This window comes from Ipomoea triloba, chromosome 2 (genome assembly GCF_003576645.1).
Source record: "Ipomoea triloba cultivar NCNSP0323 chromosome 2, ASM357664v1".
Classification (NCBI taxonomy): Eukaryota; Viridiplantae; Streptophyta; class Magnoliopsida; order Solanales; family Convolvulaceae; genus Ipomoea; species Ipomoea triloba.
In genome coordinates, this window is record NC_044917.1 from 17840131 (window position 1) to 17863084 (window position 22954).

General features: G+C 36.6%; 1 protein-coding gene across 1 annotated transcript; it reads left to right on the forward strand.

Moving 5' to 3' along the window:
• The first annotated feature begins 21745 nt into the window (after positions 1–21745).
• LOC116010852 lies at positions 21746–22709 on the forward strand. Its single transcript, XM_031250351.1, has 2 exons — positions 21746–22063; positions 22296–22709. Exons 1-2 carry the CDS (start codon positions 21746–21748, stop codon positions 22707–22709), a joined length of 732 nt encoding a protein of 243 aa, XP_031106211.1.
• The last annotated feature ends 245 nt before the right edge of the window (positions 22710–22954 follow it).

Consider the following 22954-nt stretch of genomic DNA (forward strand, 5'->3'; position numbering starts at 1 on the left):
TCGAGCACTTGACCTTTGATCACCAAGCCCGCGTCAAGCCTCAGGTTTCTTTCGCTCGGACAGCAGCCAGGTTACTCCGCCTCTCCTCAGGTTTTTCTCCCCGCTTCCAGTTACTCCACCTCTCGAGCACTTGACCTTTGATCACCAAGCCCGCGTCAAGCCTCAGGTTTCTTTCGCTCGGACAGCAGCCAGGTTACTCCACCTCTCTTGCTTAATCCAAAGCAAGGTGTTTTTGGTTGTCACAGTTGAATGTAACAGACTCCAATCTGACCACAAGCTATCGTTGAATCAACTTCGATGTAGAGCAGCTTCGGTCACCTTCTAGATGTATAACAGTTTAAGCTTTGTAACTCTCTTAAACACTAAGATGTGTTTTCTCGCTGTTTTGAATATCAGGATGATATTCCAAATTTAGCACTTGCACTTGAACGTTTGAATCAGACACCTCTTTCGAATTTTTCAACTCTGTTCCCCTTTTTGTCTTCACGTCCTTTTTATATGAGAGTTGAGGAATAATTCCGTTGGAGGGAAAATTATTCCGTTTGAAATTTGTCTCCCATGCTGATCATGGGTCTTGCATATTTTCAGCATATTTCATGGAGTGGTGATCTTGTAACTTGAACCTCTTTGTCTTGTAGTGAATATTCCATAGTTCACTTTCTTGAGTCCATGCTCCACTTTCGTCTTTTGGTAAAAGTTACTCTTTTTATATTCCCATTATTCCTTGTTTGTAGGGAATCAGATCACTTCAGCATTGGTGCACCTTTTGACCGTTTGTGGTGGAAATCTGACGTGTCATCCATTTCCGCCCATTTTGAAATCTTCACGTTCGGCACCTCTTCATTATTCCATCTCCATGATATTCTTCTTCTCCAAACTTTAAGTATGACCGTCATTCAGCTTTGTTGGAGAATTGTTAGTGTATCGAGACCAAGGTTGATATCTTGATTGCTTAATGTCTCGAACTCAAATATCGAGAGGTCTATCTCTCGAACTCTGTTTATGTCTCGAACTGGATAACTGTATCGAGAGGTCCTACCTCTCGAACTCTGCTTATGTCTCGAGACTTAGTTGATGTCTCGCAGACCCTTATTCCTCCAGTGTTGTCCCATGCTTTCTTCTGATCTGTCTATATGATTACAACACACGAGACTTCTAAGATGTTCAAACAAATTTCCCTCAAGCTTAAATATTTTCCGAGTTGAGCTCAAAGTTACCCGGTTGTATTTTCGCTCTTGGTTTACTTGTCGAACTTACAGCGTTTTGCCTATGTATCGAGACTTGGGGATTCTTACTTAACAGTTGGTATCATCAAAACCTATTACATGATGTTCCTAACACCATCTACCCATCTACATCGGAATACCGGGACCCTGAACTTCACATAATCAACCTCCCATATTTCTTCAATCACACCATAATATGACAATTCTGCAATTACAGGATTTTTATCTTTTGAACTACTGAAATGCATTGAATTGGCAACTAAAGAGACTCCACTATTTTGCATAGTGCTTTTTTCATCTTGAGCTTTTGTGTAAAAAGAAAATCCGTTAATGTCATATCCATTATAACATACGACTTGCATACTAGGACCATGAGCTAACCATCATATAGTTTCAGAAACATTATTATTTCCAAGAACTTTATTTTTGAACCAACAAATAAAAGTATGATTATGTTCGCTCACAATCAACATGTCTGCTCTTTTGGGGTTTTGCTCCCTAATTAAGGCCTTGTGTTAATCTAAATAGGGTTCGACTTCACTTGTATTATGCAAGATGTATAAGTGTACTTGCTCAACATCTTCACGAGACATAGTATGCATTTTGGGATGTCGATGACCCTTTCCATCAATTCTTCCTTCATGTCGATACTTTGGAACACCAATTGCCTCTACCCCTGCCAAATATTCAGTACAGAACTCAATAACCTCTTCAGCAATATAACTTTTAACAATAGATGCTTCTGGCCTATATCGGTTCCTCACCTAACCTTTTAAGACTTTCATGTACCTTTCAAATGGGTACATCCACCTCAAATAAGCTGGACCACACTCCTTCTCACCAAATGTACAAGCAAATGAACCATGATATCAAAAAACGCAGGTGGAAAATGCATCTCTAGTTGACACAGTGTAACTATAATGCCATTTTGCAATTCATCTAATTTGTCTAGATCATTGACTTTCGCACAAATTGCATTGAAAAAGAAACAAAGTCTAATGACGGTATATCTCAACTTTTTAGGCAATATGCCTCTAACAGCCACTGGCAATAGTTGTTGCATTAAGGCATGGCAATCATGAGACTTCAATCCCACCAATTTTAAATCTTGGATATTAACAAGTCTACTGATATTTGATGAGTACCATTGTGGTACCTTCACCCCACGTAAACATTCACAAAAACTGATTCTCTCTTTTCTTGACAAAGTATGAGCAGCTGGACGCAAATATGTCTTCTTATCACCACTGCGTGGAGCTAATGTAGGTCGTATACCCATTTCAATCAAGTCCAATCTAGCATTGAGACCATCTTTAGTCTTACCTTTTATGTCTAAAAGAGTTCCAACAAGACTATCACACACATTTTTCTCAACATGCATCACATCAATACTATGTCTGACATCAAGTGTCTTCCAATATGGAAGATCAAAGAATATTGATTTCTTTTTCCACGGACTCTTCTCATTTGATGATACATCAACATTAGATTTTGATCTCTTACCTTTTTGAGATTTAAGTTTTTGAGTCTTACCAAAAGTAACATTGATACACTCTACGCGTTCATAAACTTAAATCCCAGTTAATGGTTGTGGAGCATCTGTATAGTCTTGTACCCCATTGAAAGCTTTTTTTAATCTTCGATAAGGGTGAAATTTATCTAGAAATCTTCGATGCCCCATGTAGACTGTCTTTCTGCCATGAACAAGTTGATGATAACATGTATTCTCTTCACATATGGGGCATGCCTTATGTCTTTTGACACTATATCCAGATAGGTTTCCATAAGTTGGAAAGTCATTGATTGTGCAGAAAAGCATTGCATGCAACTTAAAACTCTCTTTTCGGTATGCGTCAAACACTAACACACCTTCATCCCACAAACTTTTCAAGTCTTCAATCAAAGGCGCAAAAAAGACATCTATATCATTTCCTGGTTGTTTTGGCCCAGAAATCATTAAGCACAATAATATGTATTTGCGTTTCATACACAACCAAGGAGGTAAATTATAAATTACCAACATAACTGGCCACGAGCTATGTTTGCTACTTAGGTTCCCGTGAGGGTTCATAGCATCAGTACAAAGTCCAAGCCTAAGATTTCTCGGCTCGTGACCAAATTCAGGAAATGCATTATCAAATGTTGTCCATTGACGAGAATCAGCCGAGTGTCGGAGCTTGCCATCAGAAATTTTTTGATCTGCATGCCATGTTAAGTTTTTCGCGTCGCTTGGATTAGCAAACATACGCTTAAATCTTGAGAGAATTGGAAGATACCACATAACTTTAGCTGGTGGACTTTTCAAACTTACTTTCCCAGCAACATTCTCTCTTGTTTTAAAACGAGATGCCCCACATATTGGACATGCATGCAAATCTTTGTAATCATTCCTAAACAATATGCAATCGTTAGGGCAAACATGTATCTTTTTATATCCCATACCCATGGGACACAAAATATTCTTGGCATCATATATACTCTTCGGAAGTTCATTATCATCTGGAAGCATTTCCTTTAATATCTCAAGTAACGCAGTAAAGCTCTTGTCACTCCACCCATTCCAGCTTTCAAGTTGAATAATTTTAATACAACAGATAATCGGGTATATTTACTACAACCCGGCCATAAAGGTAATTTGAATCCTTCAATAATTCATCCAACTCGTTTGACTGATCGGTGAACTCCTCTCCAACATCGCGAAACATTTCATCTAATTGATCTTCAGACTCATCATCTTCATTTGCTTCGTTGTCGACATACATGTTAGATGTTGTAGCCACATTGCTTTCACCATGCCATATCCATTTTGTATAAGATGGATTAGGGATGGCAATTTAACCCGCCCCCGACGGGGAAAACCGATCCCCGCCCCGACGGGGGCGGGTTCGGGGATTTTTTTCGGGGAACGGGGGGCGGGGATGGGGAGAATTTCCCAATCCCCGTCGGGGACGGGGACGGGGACGGGGAGAGCATTCCCCGCCCCGACCCCGACCCCGTTCCCTAATCCCCGACCCCGTCCCCGAATCCCCGTTAAATATTGTATAATATATAATATATATATTTATATTATAATATATATAATATTATTAATATTAATAATAACAACTCCCACACTATACTGTTGGAATCATTCTTATTAATTCTTACTAAGCTGGAGGCTTTATTCATAATATTAATTCATATTAAGCTGCAGGCTTTATTAATAATAACAATTAACAACTCCCACCATAGTTCTTACCGAAAGTTCTGCCAAAAAAATTACCTTCATGCTACGTGCGTGACTACATATACTTGATTAATTTTATTGTGTTTGAATTTTGGATTTTGACTTTGTTTAAAGATTCAAGGCTTAAAAATATAAAATTTTCATAATAATAGTCTTTTTTTAATTGGCATAATTAAAAAAAAAATCCCCGCGGGGATTCCCCGTCCCCGAAAAATCCCCGCGGGGACGGGGATGGGGAATAATTCCCCATCCCCGTCGGGGAATGGGGAGAGATTTCGGGGACGGGGACGGGGACCCCATTCCCCGGCCCCGCCCCGCCCCGTTTCCATCCCTAAGATGGATTAATCCCATGACAGATTAGATCATCATATACGTCTTTCACACATAACCTTTTCTGATTACAACACTTCTTACAAGGACAAAGGAGCCTTTCATTACTACCCGGAAGGTTATTCTTTGCAAAGTTAATAAAATTTTTAACTCCATCATCGTATTCTTGACTAATTCGAGAAGCATTCATCCAACTTTTATCCATCACAAGCCAATCTAAAATAATATTAATCCTAATTAAACTTAAGTTAACACTAATTCAACAAATTCTATAATAATAACAAACAAAGCATAAATAAACATAGACCACGGTGTGGCTAATCACCGGATGCAATATAAAAAGCCAAAGCATAAATAAACATAGACCACGGTGTGGCTAATCACCGGATGCAGAATATAAAGCCAAAGCATAAATACACATAGACCACGATGTGGCTAATCACCGGATGCAATATATAAAGCCAAAGCATAAATAAACATAGACCACGGTGTGGCTAATCACCGGATGCAATATATAAAGCCAAAGCATAAATAAACATAGACCACGGTGTGGCTAATCACCGGATGCAGAATATAAAGCCAAAGCATAAATAAAAATAGGAAAAAATCTTACCTCACCACAGCGTTATCCACGTCCGTAAACAAATCCCGAATCTAACTAATTACCTACAAGTTTTATTTGTAAATTAATATAATTCGAAATTATAAATAATTCCTAAAAATACATAATAATTTATTAAAATTCTATGAATTTATAGGGCCTAAAATACATAATAGTTTCTAAAATTCGAAATATATTATAAATAATTCCTAAAAATACATAATAATTTCTTAAAATTTGAAATTATGAATTTATAGGGCCTAAAATACATAATAGTTTCTAAAATTTAAAATATATTATAAATAATTCCTAAAAATACATAATAATTTATTAAAATTCGAAATTATGAATTTATAGGGCCTAAAATACATACTATTTTCTAAAATTCGAAATATATTATAAATAATTCCTAAAAATACATAATAATTTATTAAAATTTGAAATTATGAATTTATAGGCTCAAAAATATATAATAATTCCTAAAATTTCAAATATATTATAAATAATTCCTAAAAATACATAATAATTTTCTTAAAATTCGAAATTATGAATTTATAAGACTTAAGATACATAATAAACCCTAAAATACATTATAATTTATTAAAATTCGTAATATATTAACAAATAATTCGAAATTTGAAATATATTAAAAAAATTAATATTTACCGGTGGGAGGCGGCAATGGGAGGCGGTGGAACCTCGAAGTGGCGGGGGAGGCGGCTGTGACGTCCGGTGTGCGGTGGCCGAGCGGTGGCGGCACGCTGTCGCGAATGGCGGAGCTGTGGCGGTGCGCTGTCGCGATTGGAGGAGCGGTGGCGGTCCAGGGTCGCGGTGGCGGTGGCGGAGTGCGGAGGGCCGAGGGCCGAGGGCGGATGGCGGAGTCGTCGCGGCCGGATGGTGGAGGGCGGTGGCTGTTTGCGTGGATCTACTGTTCGCGTGGAGAGGGAAATATTTGGTTTGTGTTCCAGATCTGCTGTTCGCGTATATCTGGTGGGCTTTTAAATAAAGCCCTACGACGTCGGTTTTCTAAACAACCGACGCCGTAGCCCATTTATTTCATTTTTTTATAAAAAAAATCTGAAAACAACTTGTTAATTAGATTTAAAAAATAATAATAAATATACAACGTCGGTTCACTCACGAACCGACGTCGTACTTATTTTTATTTTAATTTACGGCGTCGGTTATGCGCAGAACCGACGCCGTAATTTATATTTAAAAAAATAAAAATTTAAATATTAAATACGACGTCGGTTTGGTAACCAAACCGACGTCGTTTTATTTTCGTAAATTTTTTAAAAACAAATGACGTCGGTTTTGTACTACAACCGACGTCATATCCCTTTTGACGTCAGTTTTTTTAAAAACCGACGTTGTTTAGGCGACGTTAAATGTGTTTTCTGTAGTAGTGAGAAGCGACATATAATGAAGAAAAACCAGGCAGCTTCCTAGATACGGAGTAATATTTTATTTTATTTAATAATCAATATTTACTGATATTACGTAAAGTTATAAATAAGTCTAACTTAATTAGTCATATATATAGAGTCTTGCTCATGCGCGGTCCATTTGTTCTATGCAACCGTGCGACTAATTACAACCCATTAGGTTAGACGAATCCAATGAATCACATTGATCAAGACTCTTTCAATATTTTTGCGCATGTTCTCTTACCACGTAAACTGTAAGGGTAAACTCGTCATAGAGTACCGGAATAAGGCGAATCACATTGTAGTGTGTTTTATTTGTGTAATTGGTGCATTATTAGCCTTACTCTATGTTGGTCCCGATAGGGTGGGAAAAGTCTAGGGGGGGGGGGNGGGAAAAGTCTAGGGGGGGGGGGTGAATAGACTTTTCAAACAATAAAAAAAATATTATAACACTTTAACAAAAATAATTCAAGTGAATAAATTCAACTTGAATTGCACAGCGGAAATAACGATACGGTAAAGTGCTATAAAACAATCAGCGTAAAAACGAAGAGATAATCTGCATGCAATTCGTTAGAAACACTTAGAATATATCAAATAATAAGTGTATGAAGTTTGGTGCACATGCATACGTGGGATCATGCAAACCCAGATGTGTAAATTGAATTACACGTGTGAAGGGTTGTGAAAGATGTAGCAAGATAAAAGATGTGTCAGGATAAGAATATATCTTGCATGCAAAAGAGCTTTCACACAAACCCAGATGATAAGATAAATATGCAATGAATAGTAAATGGGTTAGCTCAGATCAGTTTGCAAAAAGTAAAGCTACTGCAAGTAAAGTAAAGAGACAGAGAAATTTATAGTGGTTCGGAGATGGTGTAATTCTCTTACTCCACTTCTTCCTTTAACTCCAAGGAAGGTTTCCACTATCTTCAATCACCCAGATACAATAGTGAAACTCCAAGTGCTACACAAGCACTTCTCCGATACAATAGTGAAACTCCAAGTGCTACACAAGCACTTCTCCGAGTCAATAGTGAAACTCCAAGTGCTACACAAGCACTTCTCCGAGTGTTTTGCACAAAGCCAAGTGCTACACAAGCACTTCTCCGAGTGTTTTGCACAAAGCGACACTCCAACCCGAACGTCTTGCACAAAGCTACGTTCCCGAGCGTCTCGCACCCAGCTACGCTCCTACAACCAAGTGTCTTGCACAAAGCTACACTTAGTCCTCCGAGTGTCTCGCACAAAGCTACACTCCCGAGTGTCTCGCACAAAGCTACACTCAATTTTCTACACACAGTAGAAATGGGTTTCACAAAGAAAATATTTTTCTTCTCTCTTCTCAGACTTGTATTTTCACGTTAGTAGCTCAAGAACTTGCTATTTTTGTGTTTCGCAGTACTTTGTATTTTATCTTATAAAAATGATCCGCAAGTTCATTCACAGGTTCATGTCTTCATCCTCAAGTCTGTTCTCCTTTTATAACTTGAAAAAGTTATTTGCCCGTTGTGAAAATTCAAACTTGAACGTTCACTTGATTTGATAGCTCTTCTAGCTTGATCTGTAATAATAAATGTCCTTGGTAGGCTCTGTCAGATGAATTTGAATTTTGCTTGCTTATCCCTTCAAAAGTCTTCCAATAATCTGACAAGTATGGGCTTTGTAATTTCTAGCCTCCAATTTTGACTTCTTGCACCTTATGGTAGTGTGAACATTTGACTTGTTCACTTTTGATTTTGACAAATCAAACACTTCTCATCAATAATTCACTCCGTGACTCTTGCTTGAGCTATAAATAATTTCCACCGAAAAAATCCTTGACTTTTTCGTAAGTTAAATCAGCTCCAAGTATAAAGTATTTGATTTACCTCCTTTGAATTTCTTCTCGCTGGTGTATTCATTTTCTTTTCAGATTCGGAAGTCATCCTCATCCTAAAATTGGATTGAGGTCATCCTATTTCCTGATTTGGAAGTCGTCCTCATCCTGATTTGGAATTGAGGTCATCCTCATCTTGATTTTGTTTCTATTTCTGGAAAGTCAGCCTCTTCTCAATTAATTGATTTGAAGTCTTCCTCTTCTCGATTGAATGTCATCCTCTTCAATTTTGCAATGTCAGCCTCATCCTCTTCAATGTCAGCCTCTTGATTTCAATGTCATCCTGACCAAATGTGATTCGAGACTCATCTTGATTTCAATTGATTGAGGTCATCCTGATCTGATGTCATCCTGATCGAACTCAGCCTGATTGATGTCATCCTGATTGAGCTGTCAACCTCTTCCTTAAAATTGATTTGTGAGAGAACTCATTCAATTTTGACTTCTTCAATTTTGACTTGTGCTAGTCATTCTCTTCCTTGATAAATTAATTCTTCCAAAAGAATTAATCCGAGGCTTGAACTCGTGACCTTAGCGTCGAAGATAATTTCGGTGCTCGATCATTTTTCCACTTCTTCTATTTTTATTTAGTGGAAGCAAACGACTTACAAGTATAAAATAATTTTATACTCTATTGTAAATTTCAAACCGTCGTTGCTAATTTTGACAAGGCTTTGACTTTGGACATAAAATGTTGCTAGACTCAAAATAAAATTGGGGGTCTAAAATACATATTTAGTTCATCAAAACAATTACACTATATTCCTAACAATTTCCCCCTTTTTGATGATACCAAAACCTATACCCGAATATTTTGGCTTCGTTTTTCTCCATTTTATTTTGACTAGCCAATTTGACGAGTGTACAATAATTCAGACCTACTTGCTTTTTATTTTGAGACACATACGAAAAGTTGCAATTTGGGATTCAGTTTTAGCTTGCAATATATCTTTTAATTTTTCTTTTCCCTCAAACTGCATTTTACAATTAATGACCGTGTGTTTAAAATAATTAAGCAATTAACAACATAAAAACATAATAAACAACATATGTCATTATAATAGATATAGCCTTAGTCACGTACATATATAACAAAATGTACGAAAGTAGTAGAGCAATAAATTTACAAACAAAGCATATCCTTAATTCTTGCTCTAAGATTCTCAAAGTTACCTTCGCAATTCGTATGGTAGAATTTCTCCTTGACCGTGCCATTGAGGTAACACTTGATAACTTCACGTGGATCTCCGGTGGGAAATACTTCTCTAGTGTACCAAGATGCACACTCCTTTAAGCTTCGTCCTTCCGTGAATTTTGTTCCTTCAGGTACAAGATACTTGAGCATTCCAACAACTTTGTCCTCTTCTATGCAAATGGGTGTACCTGTAGAATCAAGGCAAAAACGAAAAGAGAGTACAAGTTCCTCTTCCCCCTGAGTACCCGAACTGCCACCATAAGTTGTATCAAAATGTGAGGGTCTTCTACTTCCCACCTTTTTGGTAGCCTCGAAAATCTTGGTGAACATAACCATGTCACCCTTCTGTTGAGCTCGGACCTCCTTCATCAACGAAGAATCACACGCTTGTTGGCTTTGCATTTTCTCTATTATTGCGGTTAACTTGTTCATTGAATCGTGTAGGATTTTTATTCCCTCATGTAAGTGATCAACTTCCTTTTCATGAGCCAATTTTGTTTCTTTCAGGGTGCCTTTTAATCCTTCAACTTGTGCCATCAAATGGTTGAATTTGCCATTATTTCTCTTGTCAATTCTAGCGGTTTCCTCCCGTTGTGCGTTGATAATCTCTCCAACCGCTTTCCTTTCATTCTCAAGAGATAATAACATTTTGGCAATAAATCCATTTAGCTCACCTTTCAAATATGGATTCAACTTTTCAACCTTGCGCTCCATGCTTGTAAATTGGTCAAATAAATTCCTAAAATTAGTGATCATAGTAAAATCTGTATTGTTCACTGCCTCCTTGAATTCTTTCAAAGCTTTCACCATTTCCTCATTTGAATTTCCCTTCTCTAAATTCGAAATCTCCTTATTTTGTCTCATTCTTCCTTCAATGTCAATAGGCAATGGATTTGGTGTAGAAATGTGCTCACTAGACTGTCCAATATCCATTCGGCCATCTCCTAAGATTTCCACTTCATCATCATCCTCATTGACATTGATATCCTCAATCTCAACCTCAATATTTTGCCTTTGATCAACCTCAACATGTTGATCAATCTCAACCTCATCTCGGTTAACATGAATTTGAGTGGGGTCAACATTAATTTCAGTATTTTGTGGATTTTCCCCCTCAATTTGATGGTCAACCTGCCCATTTAAAGCATTGAATGAATTTGTCCTTAATTCATTTGGGGCGCGTGAGATTTTTATATTTATAAGAGGTTTGAGTATACTGCAAACATAAACCCTTTTTATTAAAACATCTTCCCGTTACATAAAGGGTTACAGTACTTCCTTCCTTCACTTCCTCCTACTAGAGCTAGCAGTACCCTTACAGTGCATTCATTTTCTTTCCAGATTCGGAAGTCATCCTCATCCTAAAATTGGATTGAGGTCATCCTATTTCCTGATTTGGAAGTCGTCCTCATCCTGATTTGGAATTGAGGTCATCCTCATCCTGATTTTCTTTCTATTTCTGGAAAGTCAGCCTCTTCTCGATTAATTGATTTGAAGTCTTCCTCTTCTCGATTGAATGTCATCCTCTTCAATTTTGCAATGTCAGCCTCATCCTCTTCAATGTCAGCCTCTCGATTTCAATGTCATCCTGACCAAATGTGATTCGAGCATCTCGATTTCAATGTCATCCTGACCAAATGTGATTCGAGACTCATCTTGATTTCAATTGATTGAGATCATCCTGATCTGATCGAACTTAGCCTGATTGATGTCATCCTGATTGAGCTGTCAACCTCTTCCTTAAAATTGATTTGTGAGAGAACTCATTCAATTTTGACTTCTTCAATTTTGACTTTTGCTAGTCATCCTCTTCCTTGATAAATTAATTCTTCCAAAAGAATTAATCCGAGGCTTGAACTCGTGACCTTAGCGTCGAAGATAATTTCGGTGCTCGATCATTTTTCCACTTCTTCTATTTTTATTTAGTGGAAGCAAACGACTTACAAGTATAAAATAATTTTATACTCTATTGTAAATTTCAAACCGTCGTTGCTAATTTTGACTAGGCTTTGACTTTGGACATAAAATGTTGCTAGACTCAAAATAAAATTAGGGGTCTAAAATACATATTTGGTTCTTCAAAACAATTACACAATATTCCTAACACTCTAGTATATTTGTAGAATCCTGTTGGTGCATTGATAATAGTTGGGTGTGATGCATTTTAAAATTAGTCTCTTTGTTGTGCATATATGAACACTTGCTGTGCATATTTATGCACATAGTGGGTATAATATGTTAACTTGCTGTGCTTTAAATACGGGTATAAAACTAGACAATATTAATTTGTGATGCATTATTATTCAGGCTCTTGTGCATCTGTGTGTATATAGTTATGCATTATTACAGTGTTCATGTGCTTTTACACAATGAGAGCTAAATCTTAAAATGAATTTAAAAGTTGTGCATTTTTGAACACTTATGGTGCCTTTTTATTTAAATAACGGTGCAGAATTCGACTATCTGTTGTGCTTTAAATACTGAGTAAAATTGTGCATTATTATTCAGACGCCAGGGCATTTGAGTGTACATAGTTCTGCATTATTTATTGTAGTTCTGTTATGCTTTTACACAATGATAACTACGTCTTAAAATGAGTTTGACAGTTGTGCATTTCTGAACAATTATGGTTCTTTTTTATTTAAATAATGGCGCGTAGTTCTGCATTATTTATTGTAGTTTTGTTATGCTTTTACACAATGACTGTTGTGCTTTAAATACTGGGTGAAAATTGCATTGTCAGTTTTTACACTTGTGCATTTCTAGACTCTAATGGTGCATTTCCGTGTGCTTGGTGGTGCATAATTTGATTATAATAAACTTTGACTGTCTATCATGCACGTAAAACATAATATAAAATTACCAAAATACCACAACTTAAGAAACACAACTTAAACTTAACAAATATAGAGATCAATATAGAGCCATTGGATGCAACTGATTGGACGATGAAGATTCGGCCACACGACTGCATTTGAGTGGATTTATATATATATATATATATATATATATATATATATATATATATATATATATATATATATATATATATTGGGTGTGTCAGGTACGATTGTGCAGTGAGATGAGAGCCATTGATCATGCGTAAATCAATGTGCACGATTAACAATGTTTTAAAAAAGCGCTATGCTAATTTTTTCTTTTTGTGTGCTTAAGATGCATGATTTTTGTGCTGTGTGCTTAAGGTGCGTCAGTTGTTAAAACTTAATTGCATCGGTTTAAAACATTAGGTGCATGGTTTTCCTTCTTAAGGTGCGTGGTTTGTGTGCGTAAGGTGCGTCAGTTTTCTGACACTTAAGTGTGTCGGCCTAAAGCTTTAGGTGCTCATTTTTCCTTAAAGGTGCATCAGTTTAGATTTTTTTTTTTTTGAAGAGCATTGATCACCGCACAACTGCACGGAAGCTATCCCCGCACCTGAACCCTACCCTATAAATAAATAAATAAATAAATAAATATATATATATATATATATATATATATATATATATATATATATATATATATATATATATATATATATAGAGAGAGAGAGAGAGAGAGAGAGATTTTCAATCATATGAGACAACATATTTAGGTGAGAAATAAGAATTAATTCTCGGTGTCCATCTTGGGGTGTTTGATGGCTGAGATTTTTTCCTTACTTGTTCCTTTATATGGTTATTATTAAGTATTGGGGTGTTTAATGTAATTTTGCATGTGTTTTATTTTTTTACGGAATTCTAGTGCTTTTTATTATGCTTAATTTTAGGTGTTTTAATTTAGGTAGGATTGTATTTTCTTCTTTTTTCGAGGAGTTGATGTTTCCTCTGTGGTCTGTAAACGCCGGTTATTCATCTTCTTTCCTCAAGCATGGATTGCGTTAATGAAGGTATGTATTCCTTATTTTTTTTAGCTTTTTTTTCCCTGTTAATTGATTATGCTTTTGTTTTGTTGGTGCGCGTGTATGAGTTTTGTAGTGTTAGTGTTTGTTTTCTTCGTTTTTTTAGGGTGGGAGTGTGGTTGTTGATTTGTATGTTTCGGTTGTTAATGTTGCTGTTTGTCTGGTGCTTACAGTGTTGTTCTCTCGTTGTTGTAGTAATTTTGTTTTCATGCCACTGTGTGCATATCCGTTTTCGGCTGTGTGCATGTGTGTTCTCTTTTCATGGTGCCCATTAGTTTTGTGGTTTTTCTTTAGTATACTGTTTGTGAGATAGTTTGGTTTATGGAATCATTTGTTGTGGTATGTCTAAGGTTTTGTACTTTTTTTCCCATATTTTTCACCATTCATGTGTGTTTTTTTCCCATATTTTCAAGAAAAGAAAATTTTAATATGTACGGCGCTCATTGTAGAAAGTTCAAACACATTTAAACAAATTTATCAAAACAGATACAAGGGTGATTTTTGTTGCAACCACCTTAGGAATTGATCTTTATTTATTTACTAGTTTTACACGCGCATTGCGCGAATAGGTTAATGCCCAATGTTTATATTTAAATATATATTTGAAAGTATATCAATGCAAGATTATATAGGAAAGTTTATTCATAGGTAATTGAATGTCAAATTTATTTATTTAAATATGTAACTCAAAGTATATGAATCCAATATAATATATGAAATTAATTATAATTGTCACTAAAATAAATATTTGCAACTTTGTAAAGTCGATAGTCTAAATACTTGGTCTAAAAATGATAGTCTAAATAAATACTACTTTTGATTTGAATTTTTCTAAGTATTCTTAATTCTCTTTTGACTAACATTGTGAATACTTGGTATTAATCGAGTAGCTTCAAATTATTTTAAATTTTTTTTCATGGTATTAATAAAATACTTGGTAAATAAATATATAACATTATTTTGTATTATAACTTTGGTATTTATTTACAGGATATAGATATTGCAAAAATAAGATAATGGACAATGTAATGAATATCAATTGATAAATTTGAATATAAAGAATCTTTGCATGGGAGAAAATAAAGACAATATAACTAATGAAAGTATTTCTCTTATTTAATTTAATTTTTTGATAATGAATAATTTTTTCAAATAAAGGTATTGTAAACACATAATTCTAAATTAAAGAAATACATATGTATCATTTTTTGTTGTAGCTACTAATTTATTTAATTTAATAAGAGTAAAATAGAGTGAGGAACTTAATTATGCCAAATTTGATTGGGATGAGGTTCGAACCTAAGACCTTTCTTATAGAAATTAATGGGTAAGTTAAAAGTTAACGGAATACTAACGGAGAAGAGAATATGAAAAACTTAACGGATAATCATATAATTAAGGATAAATTAGGAAATCTCAATGAAAAATATAAATCTAAATAATCTGAACCATCCATTTGATTAAATAATTTGACCGCCACTTTTCTACCCATTTTAGGCCTAACTCTCTTTGGCCCTTATTAGTATAGTAGATTTTTAAATCTCAAAATGGACACCGACATACCGTGACAGTTTTTATTGCAATCGTCGTAGAAACTAATTTTACTTTTAAAAAAAAACTTACCGTAAAGTGTCAATCGTTATATCATGGACCCTAGTCCTAAACGACATCGTTCGATATTAGTGGACGCGGGCGCGAATGACTTCAGGGAATTCATTGTCTAGAATACACAGAATCCTCGTCTAGAATACACAGAATGACTTGAGTGAATACACAGAATATTGACACAACTACACAGAAATCATCTTCCTAACATTCAAATACACAAAACATGTCACAACCTATGTTTAATTACCCTAACATGAATACACAGAATCGTAGTCTACAATAGACAAAATACCTTCAAAGAATACACAGAATATGAAAACACCAAATACACAAACACATCACCCCTATATTTAAGTACCACTAACATGAATACACAGAATCCTTATCTAGAATACACAGAATGACTTGAGTGAATACACAGAATATTGATACACCTACACAGAAATCATCCTCCTAACATTCGAATACACAAAACACGTCACAACCTATGTTTAAGTATCCCTAACATGAATACACAAAATTGTAGTCTACAATACACAGAATATTAACACAAATACACAGATCGACTGAAACGGGAAACATGATTTCCAAAAAAACAAACCATTAATTAAAATGGCCAAAACGACGTCGTTTTGGTACGGGGTACACATTGCATTGTGCACCCTGGTCCACGATATAAATTGCTGTAAAGTGTCTAATCAAGTTAGTTAAGAAATCGCTGTAGGCCTTCGAACATTAAAATAGAGTAATTACTTTTTACAGCCTTTTTTTGCTAATTATTATCAAATATACTTTTAAAAATTTAGAGCAATTAACTTTTACGGAAATCTATCTATACTAATACTACGTATCTTCATGGAGAATTCAAAAACGCTCTCAACCCAACGAAACTCTGAGGATGACGATTTGCTCAAACGTAGCAAGAAGAAACCTAAGCCTACTGTTGGCGATCTTGGCGCATCTGCGATGGAGATCGTGGATGAGTCGCAGGCGGCGGATGATACGGGAAGTCAAGCGATGGGATATGCGGAGATGCTGGCGGAATCGCCACTAGTGACCCAGGAGTTGATGGATCGTGCGGTGACCGACTCGGGGTCGACGGAGGCTGTTCCTGAAACTCCCAGTGCAATGGCCGGCATCGAAATGCCTGAGGTAAGCCCTACAACCCCGGTAGCCGATCAGGGGAACACCGTCCCGCGCTCTTATCTGGATACGGTCGTTGGCAATAGCACCGGAACGACTCCTTTTTTGATCGCGAATCCTGACGATGGTGGCGCGAACGAGGAAGACAAGGCTGATCATGTCGATGATGACTCGACATGCCTGGCGATCCGACTTTCGGGAAAGGAGAAAGAGCGGATCAGGGAGCCGTGGCGGCAAACCCTGATCATCAAGGTGATGGGACGTAGGGTGGGTTGACATCGATGTGGCGTCCAAAAGGCAGATTAGAACTTATCACCCTTGATAATGACTACATCCTGGTCAAGTTAGAGATGCGAGAGGATTTGGACTTTGCCAAATATGAGGGCCCCTGAATGATACTCGATCACTATCTGATAGTGAAGGAGTTGGTGCCGAATTTCGATCCTATTGCAGATACGACCGAGAAGGTTCTGGTTTGGGTCTATTTTCCTACTCTCCCAGTTCAGTACTATAACCATCTGTGCCTGAGGAAGGTTGGAAACAAGCTAGGGTGCATCATACGTGTGGATCATACTACTAGTTTGGTTTCAAAGGGGAAGTTTGCAAGAGTGTGCGTCGAAGTTGATATCACTAAACCCCTCGTCTTGCGGTTTACTCTGGAGGATAAGGTTTGGCCTGTGGCCTACGAAGGAATCCACTTAGTCTGTTTTTCGTGTCTTTTATATGGCCATCGCCAGGAATCCTGCCCCACGTGTCCAAAAACGGGTGTGATGGAGGACGTAGCTATTGACGGAGAAACAAGTGATCAAAATCAGATGAAGGTGCCTTCGATGGCACCGGTTGGTGACAAAGCGAAGAATGGTGGAGGGATTAGCGGATGACGCCCGTATGGGTCTTGGATGATTGCTACTAGGAGAGAAAGAAGACAACAAGGGAGACCGGCTACTGTGGCACAGAAGGTGAATCCCGCTCAGCCCAGATCAGACACGACTGGTACCGGATCTCGATTTACTCTGCTGGACTCAGACGCACTACCAGGAGAGGAAGCAGATGTGGCGCACGAACTGGATAGTAGAGCAAAGGATCCTGCTGCTGGGAATGTAGATGGGAATCAACACTCTAAGAAAAGGTTGACTCGCTCGGGAGGACGACCCAAAAGGGCGAATGTGATAGTGAGTGAGAAGCAAATTCAAAATGAAGTTCCTAGATCAAGTTCAGGGCCAACAAAGGTGACGGAGCCTACGCAGGGGAGAAGGTCGACTGGGCCTTGTTCCAGAAGGGCGGCGGAAGAGGATGAGCATGTGGTTAATCGCGGAGTCTAGGGGGAAGGTTATAAACTCAACGACAGTCCACAATGGAGGCAGCACCTTGGATGGGGCTCCCGCTGATGTTCAACCTGCTACAGAGCACTCCGGGGACCCTCCGGATGGGAGGGACGAGGAGGGCAATGTAATTATGGACATTGAGTTGCAGCAAGATATCTCGCTGGAGCAAGGGGGCACTGTTGCTACCCCTGTTTAGTTTGTCCTTTCGTGGTTTCCTTTTTTTGTTGCTTTCTGGGTTTCCTCTTCTTCTAGTTTCCCATGATTTTTTTTATTTGGAATTGCCAAGGATCTGGTGGTAAAGCGTTCCACCGTGTCCTTAAAAACATTATTCAAACTCACAGGCCAGATATCCTTGGCCTTATTGAGCCTAAGGTCTCGGGATCCCAGGTAAACGTAATTTGCACTTAGCTGGGATACTCGGATTGGGTCTGGGTAGAGGCAGTTGGTTTCAGCGGTAGGATCTGGGTCCTTTGGAATAGCCAGTTACATGTTACAGTGATTCATACTCACCCTCAGTTTGTGTTTTTGTAGGTACATGGGATGAATCAGGACCCTTGGTACTATGATGTTGTTTATAGGAGCCCGACCCAACACCTTCGCAGAAGGCTCTGGAGTGAACTGACCATGGCTAAACGAGGGATTACAGGGCCTTGTTTGATTGCTGGGGATTTTAACTCAGTGGTTATCCAAGATGAAACGAACAATTATAGTGCTTTTTCCTCTTAGCGCAGTTCATATTTTGTAGATTCGATTCTGTAACACCCCTAAAAACGGCCCATTTTTTTTCTTTATTTTCACCAATTAATTAAGTAATTCTTAAAACATAATTTGAAATGCGGAAGCTTACAAACTTTATTGAGGGTACTACCGCCACACTTAGGTAACTAAAAAACCTAAGTGCTAAGGCTAATCCACAAAACAATAGCTCATATGTTCTCAAATATAAGTCTTAAACAATAGGATCTTAAAACAAGTCCTGAATACAACAATTAAATCACTAAGTTCCCAAAGCTAACTGCAACTCATCCTAGTGCACTTACCAGTGCATCTTTCATCAACCATTTCCTGTTACTCAAATAAGCAACAGCAACAACATAACAAAGAGAAAGGAGTTAGCATAACATGCTAATTAGTAAGGGACTGCCTGCCCCAAAGAAAACAATTATTTTTTTAGCAAATAACTATTTACTTTACTTTACCCCTTCTTTCAAAACTTGGATGCTCTGCACTTTTGATTCAGAAAAAAAAAACAATTTATAGATATTCATATCAAAAAGCATAGGGGACTTTTCATAATATCATCACTTATAATATTTTCTTAAAAACTTTACTTTGTGCCATACTTGCACACCACAAAATACATATGGAAGCACATCAATCACACATAAATTGGACAGGGTCCTTTATTCTTAGGCCCTAGTGAACGGTGCTTCCCACACATCCGAACAGTCCACATATTTCCCATTTCTAATGGAATCAAGACTCTAACCTTAAGTGTGCACACCCCCGAGTGAGGATTCCAAGCCTCACCGGGAAGTTACTAGTCCTAGTATTCGGGGATTTTTCCTACCGAATACTCCTCAAAGCAGGGTACGTAGATCCTAGTGGAAGGCATAACCTAACCACTCCTCAAATCAACAGGACAATAAATGCCCTAGTATCCGGGGATTGTTCCTACCGAATACTCCTCAAAACAGGGTATGAACCCTAGTGGTAGGATTACCCTAACCACTCCACAACAGGGCATAGCCCTAGTATCCAGCATACAACTGAATACTCCACAATTTCTATGTCACATATCCTCCATAGGTTTTCAAAATATTTTATGTAATAAAATATAGCCCTTAGGCTCTCAAAATTGATAGCAAAAGTTCCAAAAATTCAAAATCACACTTTTGCATTATTCATAAACTTTTATCAACTAACAATTCCATAATCAATCAATTTCTACAAATTTCTCCAAAAAGAATTTAGGATCATAATTCATGCCAATTTGCCCTTTTAAAAAATTTCATACAAATCATAATACTTGAGAATTTATTCTCTAAAAATAAAACACATAAAACTTTCATTTCATAGTCACATACTTCAAAAATCATGTTGTGATCCATACTACACATTTTGCCACTAAAACATAATTATACATATGCTTATAATACTAAGCTTTCTCATATTTTACACAACTATACACACATATCAGATATAGACATACATATACGACATGTATACATAAAATGCTAGGAGAATAATTATTTTTTTTTAAAACATACTTACGGCATTCATATATAATGCTAAAAAAATAATAATTTTTTTTGTTAATACATACATACTAGTATACATATATTACATAGCATATATCTATACAAATGCACACATATACGTAACATTCTCTTGGTACACACAATTATATATATTTAATTATATTACATATTTAGATACTAATATTTGTAAACAATAAAAATACACACATTCATATATATACTAAGGAGATATACTTTATATTTACTAAAAGAATTTATATATATATATATAAATACGTACGGTGCACTATATATTTAATATATACAAATATTCTTGAAAAGATTCTTACGCACATACTTACAATATATTAAATATATTTTTTTTGTTTTTTTTTAAGATGCCATACGTACATAGTAAATAATCTTTTTCATAAAATAAACTTTTATATAAACAAATTCTTACACTTCCATAATTCCATAAACAATTTCTTGGAACAAATTATGGAAAACATACTACTCATGTATCAAAGTCAAGATAGAAATTTTAGCAGGAACATCATATACCCAATAATCAAAACATATTTCAATCTTTCAATAAGATATAAGATTTAAGGGCAAGCAAGGGAGAAAACATTCCACCAACATACACATAATACAATAACGACACAAGTATATACATAGCTTATACCTACGTACATACATTTATACATTTTTTTTCAATAAAATAAAATATACTTGTGTAACATACAAATCATATACTTTCATACTCATCATTTCATGAGCCAAAATCACAAGTAGATGAATGCATCTTTCATATGCATAAAATTTTGCTAAGTGTAATTATACACTTCTCAAATACATAACACTTAAAACACACAAAGAATAAGGGCAAGGCATGGGGTAAAATTTCCACTTACTTGATGACAATTATTTCCAAATTCCACTTAATTCTTCAAGATGACTAGGGCTTTTCTTTCTATCACGATCATCATCATCTTATCAAACTTGAGAAATACAAGATTCCAAGCTCTTGAATAAAAAGATAGAAGAAAAGAATTTATTTATATATATATATATAGATATAGATATGCACGAATGGAAGAGGAAGAAGAAGAAATGAAGAAGAAGTTTTCTTCTTCCTTTTTGATGAGAAAATCGGTCAAAGGTAGAGGGAAAGAGACAAGAGTACTAGGCCATTTTTAAAAGAAATAATGGCATATAATTATAAAATAAATTATAATAAACATGAGATTTGTAACTCCCAATCTTGATGTAGTAACCCCCAATTAGAATGACAATTATGATCTTCTAGATAATATAGATATATATAATAATAATAATAATAATAATAATAATAAAAAATAAAAAATAATAATAATAATACACATATATACGGCTACCCATATATATATATATATATATATATATATATATATACACTAAAATATAGTTAGTGTACATATCATATGCTTCAAAATATAAAATAATAAAAATAATACTATATGGTACAAGGATTTATTGGTCCAAAAGAATATAACTCATGAGTCAAAATGAATATGAACAAAAGAGTAGGGTTCGATGAACATGGATTATGGACCAAATGAACATTGAGGAAGAAATAAGAATAATTGTGGAATTTCAATGGATAAAATTAGAAGCAGAAAATCATGGGTGTCACAGATTCAGACGGAGGGTCTTGTTGACATGGGCTTTAGCAGACAAAAGTACACTTGGACTAAAGGCCTTCCTATCGGGCAGGTTAAGGTTGCGCGTTTAGACAAGGCATTGTGCAGTCTAAGATGGAGGAACCGATTCCCTAAGGCCACTGTAACTCACCTCCTGAGAATCTCCTCCGACCATACGCCAATTCTGATTCGTTTGCGTGACGATCCGATTAATCGGGGCCACCCGCCGTTTAAGTTCCAAGCAGCTTGGTTAACTTTGAAATTTCTATCGGAGGTTGTTAACCAAACTTGGAGCAACAACCGGGCCCTTCACGAGAATATTCCCATTCTAACGGCGGACCTAACTAAATGGAATAAGGAAGTCTTCGGAGATATTAATCGTTGAAAGAAGGTCGTTCTGGCTCGGCTAGGTGGGTGTTCAGAACCGTTTCTCCCGTAAGCATCATGGTGGTCTTGCTAAATTGGAGAAAAAACTCATGGAGGAGTATCAATAGATTTTATATCAGGAAGAACTCACGTGGTTTGAAAGATCTAGGGAAGATTGGATTGTGTCCGGGGATCGCAACACGACTTACTACTATGCTGCCGCCACAATCAGAAAGGCTCGTAATAAAATCAAATGTCTTCGTGACGACGACGGTGTTTGGATTAGTGATCAGGGGCTTCTTAAAGACTATGTTCGCGTTTACTATGCTAATTTATTTTCCAATGACAGTGGTGTTTCGAATAATATGAATCTGGAAGGGGTTTTTCCAAGCCTAACTAGTGAGGATTGGGATGCGTTCAATACTGATATCTCTAAGGAAGAGGTGCATGGGGCTTTGTCTGATATGGCCCCTTTCAAAGCTCCAGGTCCCGATGGTTTTCACGCTACGTTTTACCAACGCATGTGGAGCATAGTGGGGGAGAGTCTGTTCTAGACGGTGAAGGACGCGTTTCAATCGGGTGGTTTGCTGGAGGGAATGAATGACACCCTTCTTGCCCTAATTCCTAAGGTCACTTCCCCTGATACAATCAAACAATTCCGACCGATCAGTCTGTGCAATGTCAGCTATAAGGTTATCACGAAAACAATCACAAATAGGCTTAAGCTCATCTTGGCTAAGATTGTGAGCCCTTTCCAGAGTTCGTTTGTCCCTAGTCGTCAAATATCGGACAAAGTCCT

Coding starts and splice junctions, on each gene's coding strand:
- LOC116010852 (XM_031250351.1), top strand. CDS start 21,746: ATGGATAAAATTAGAAGCAGAAAATCATGGGTGTCACAGATTCAGACG. Junction 22,064..22,295: donor CTTTGAAATTTCTATCGGAG/GTTGTTAACCAA, acceptor ATTTTATATCAG/GAAGAACTCACGTGGTTTGA.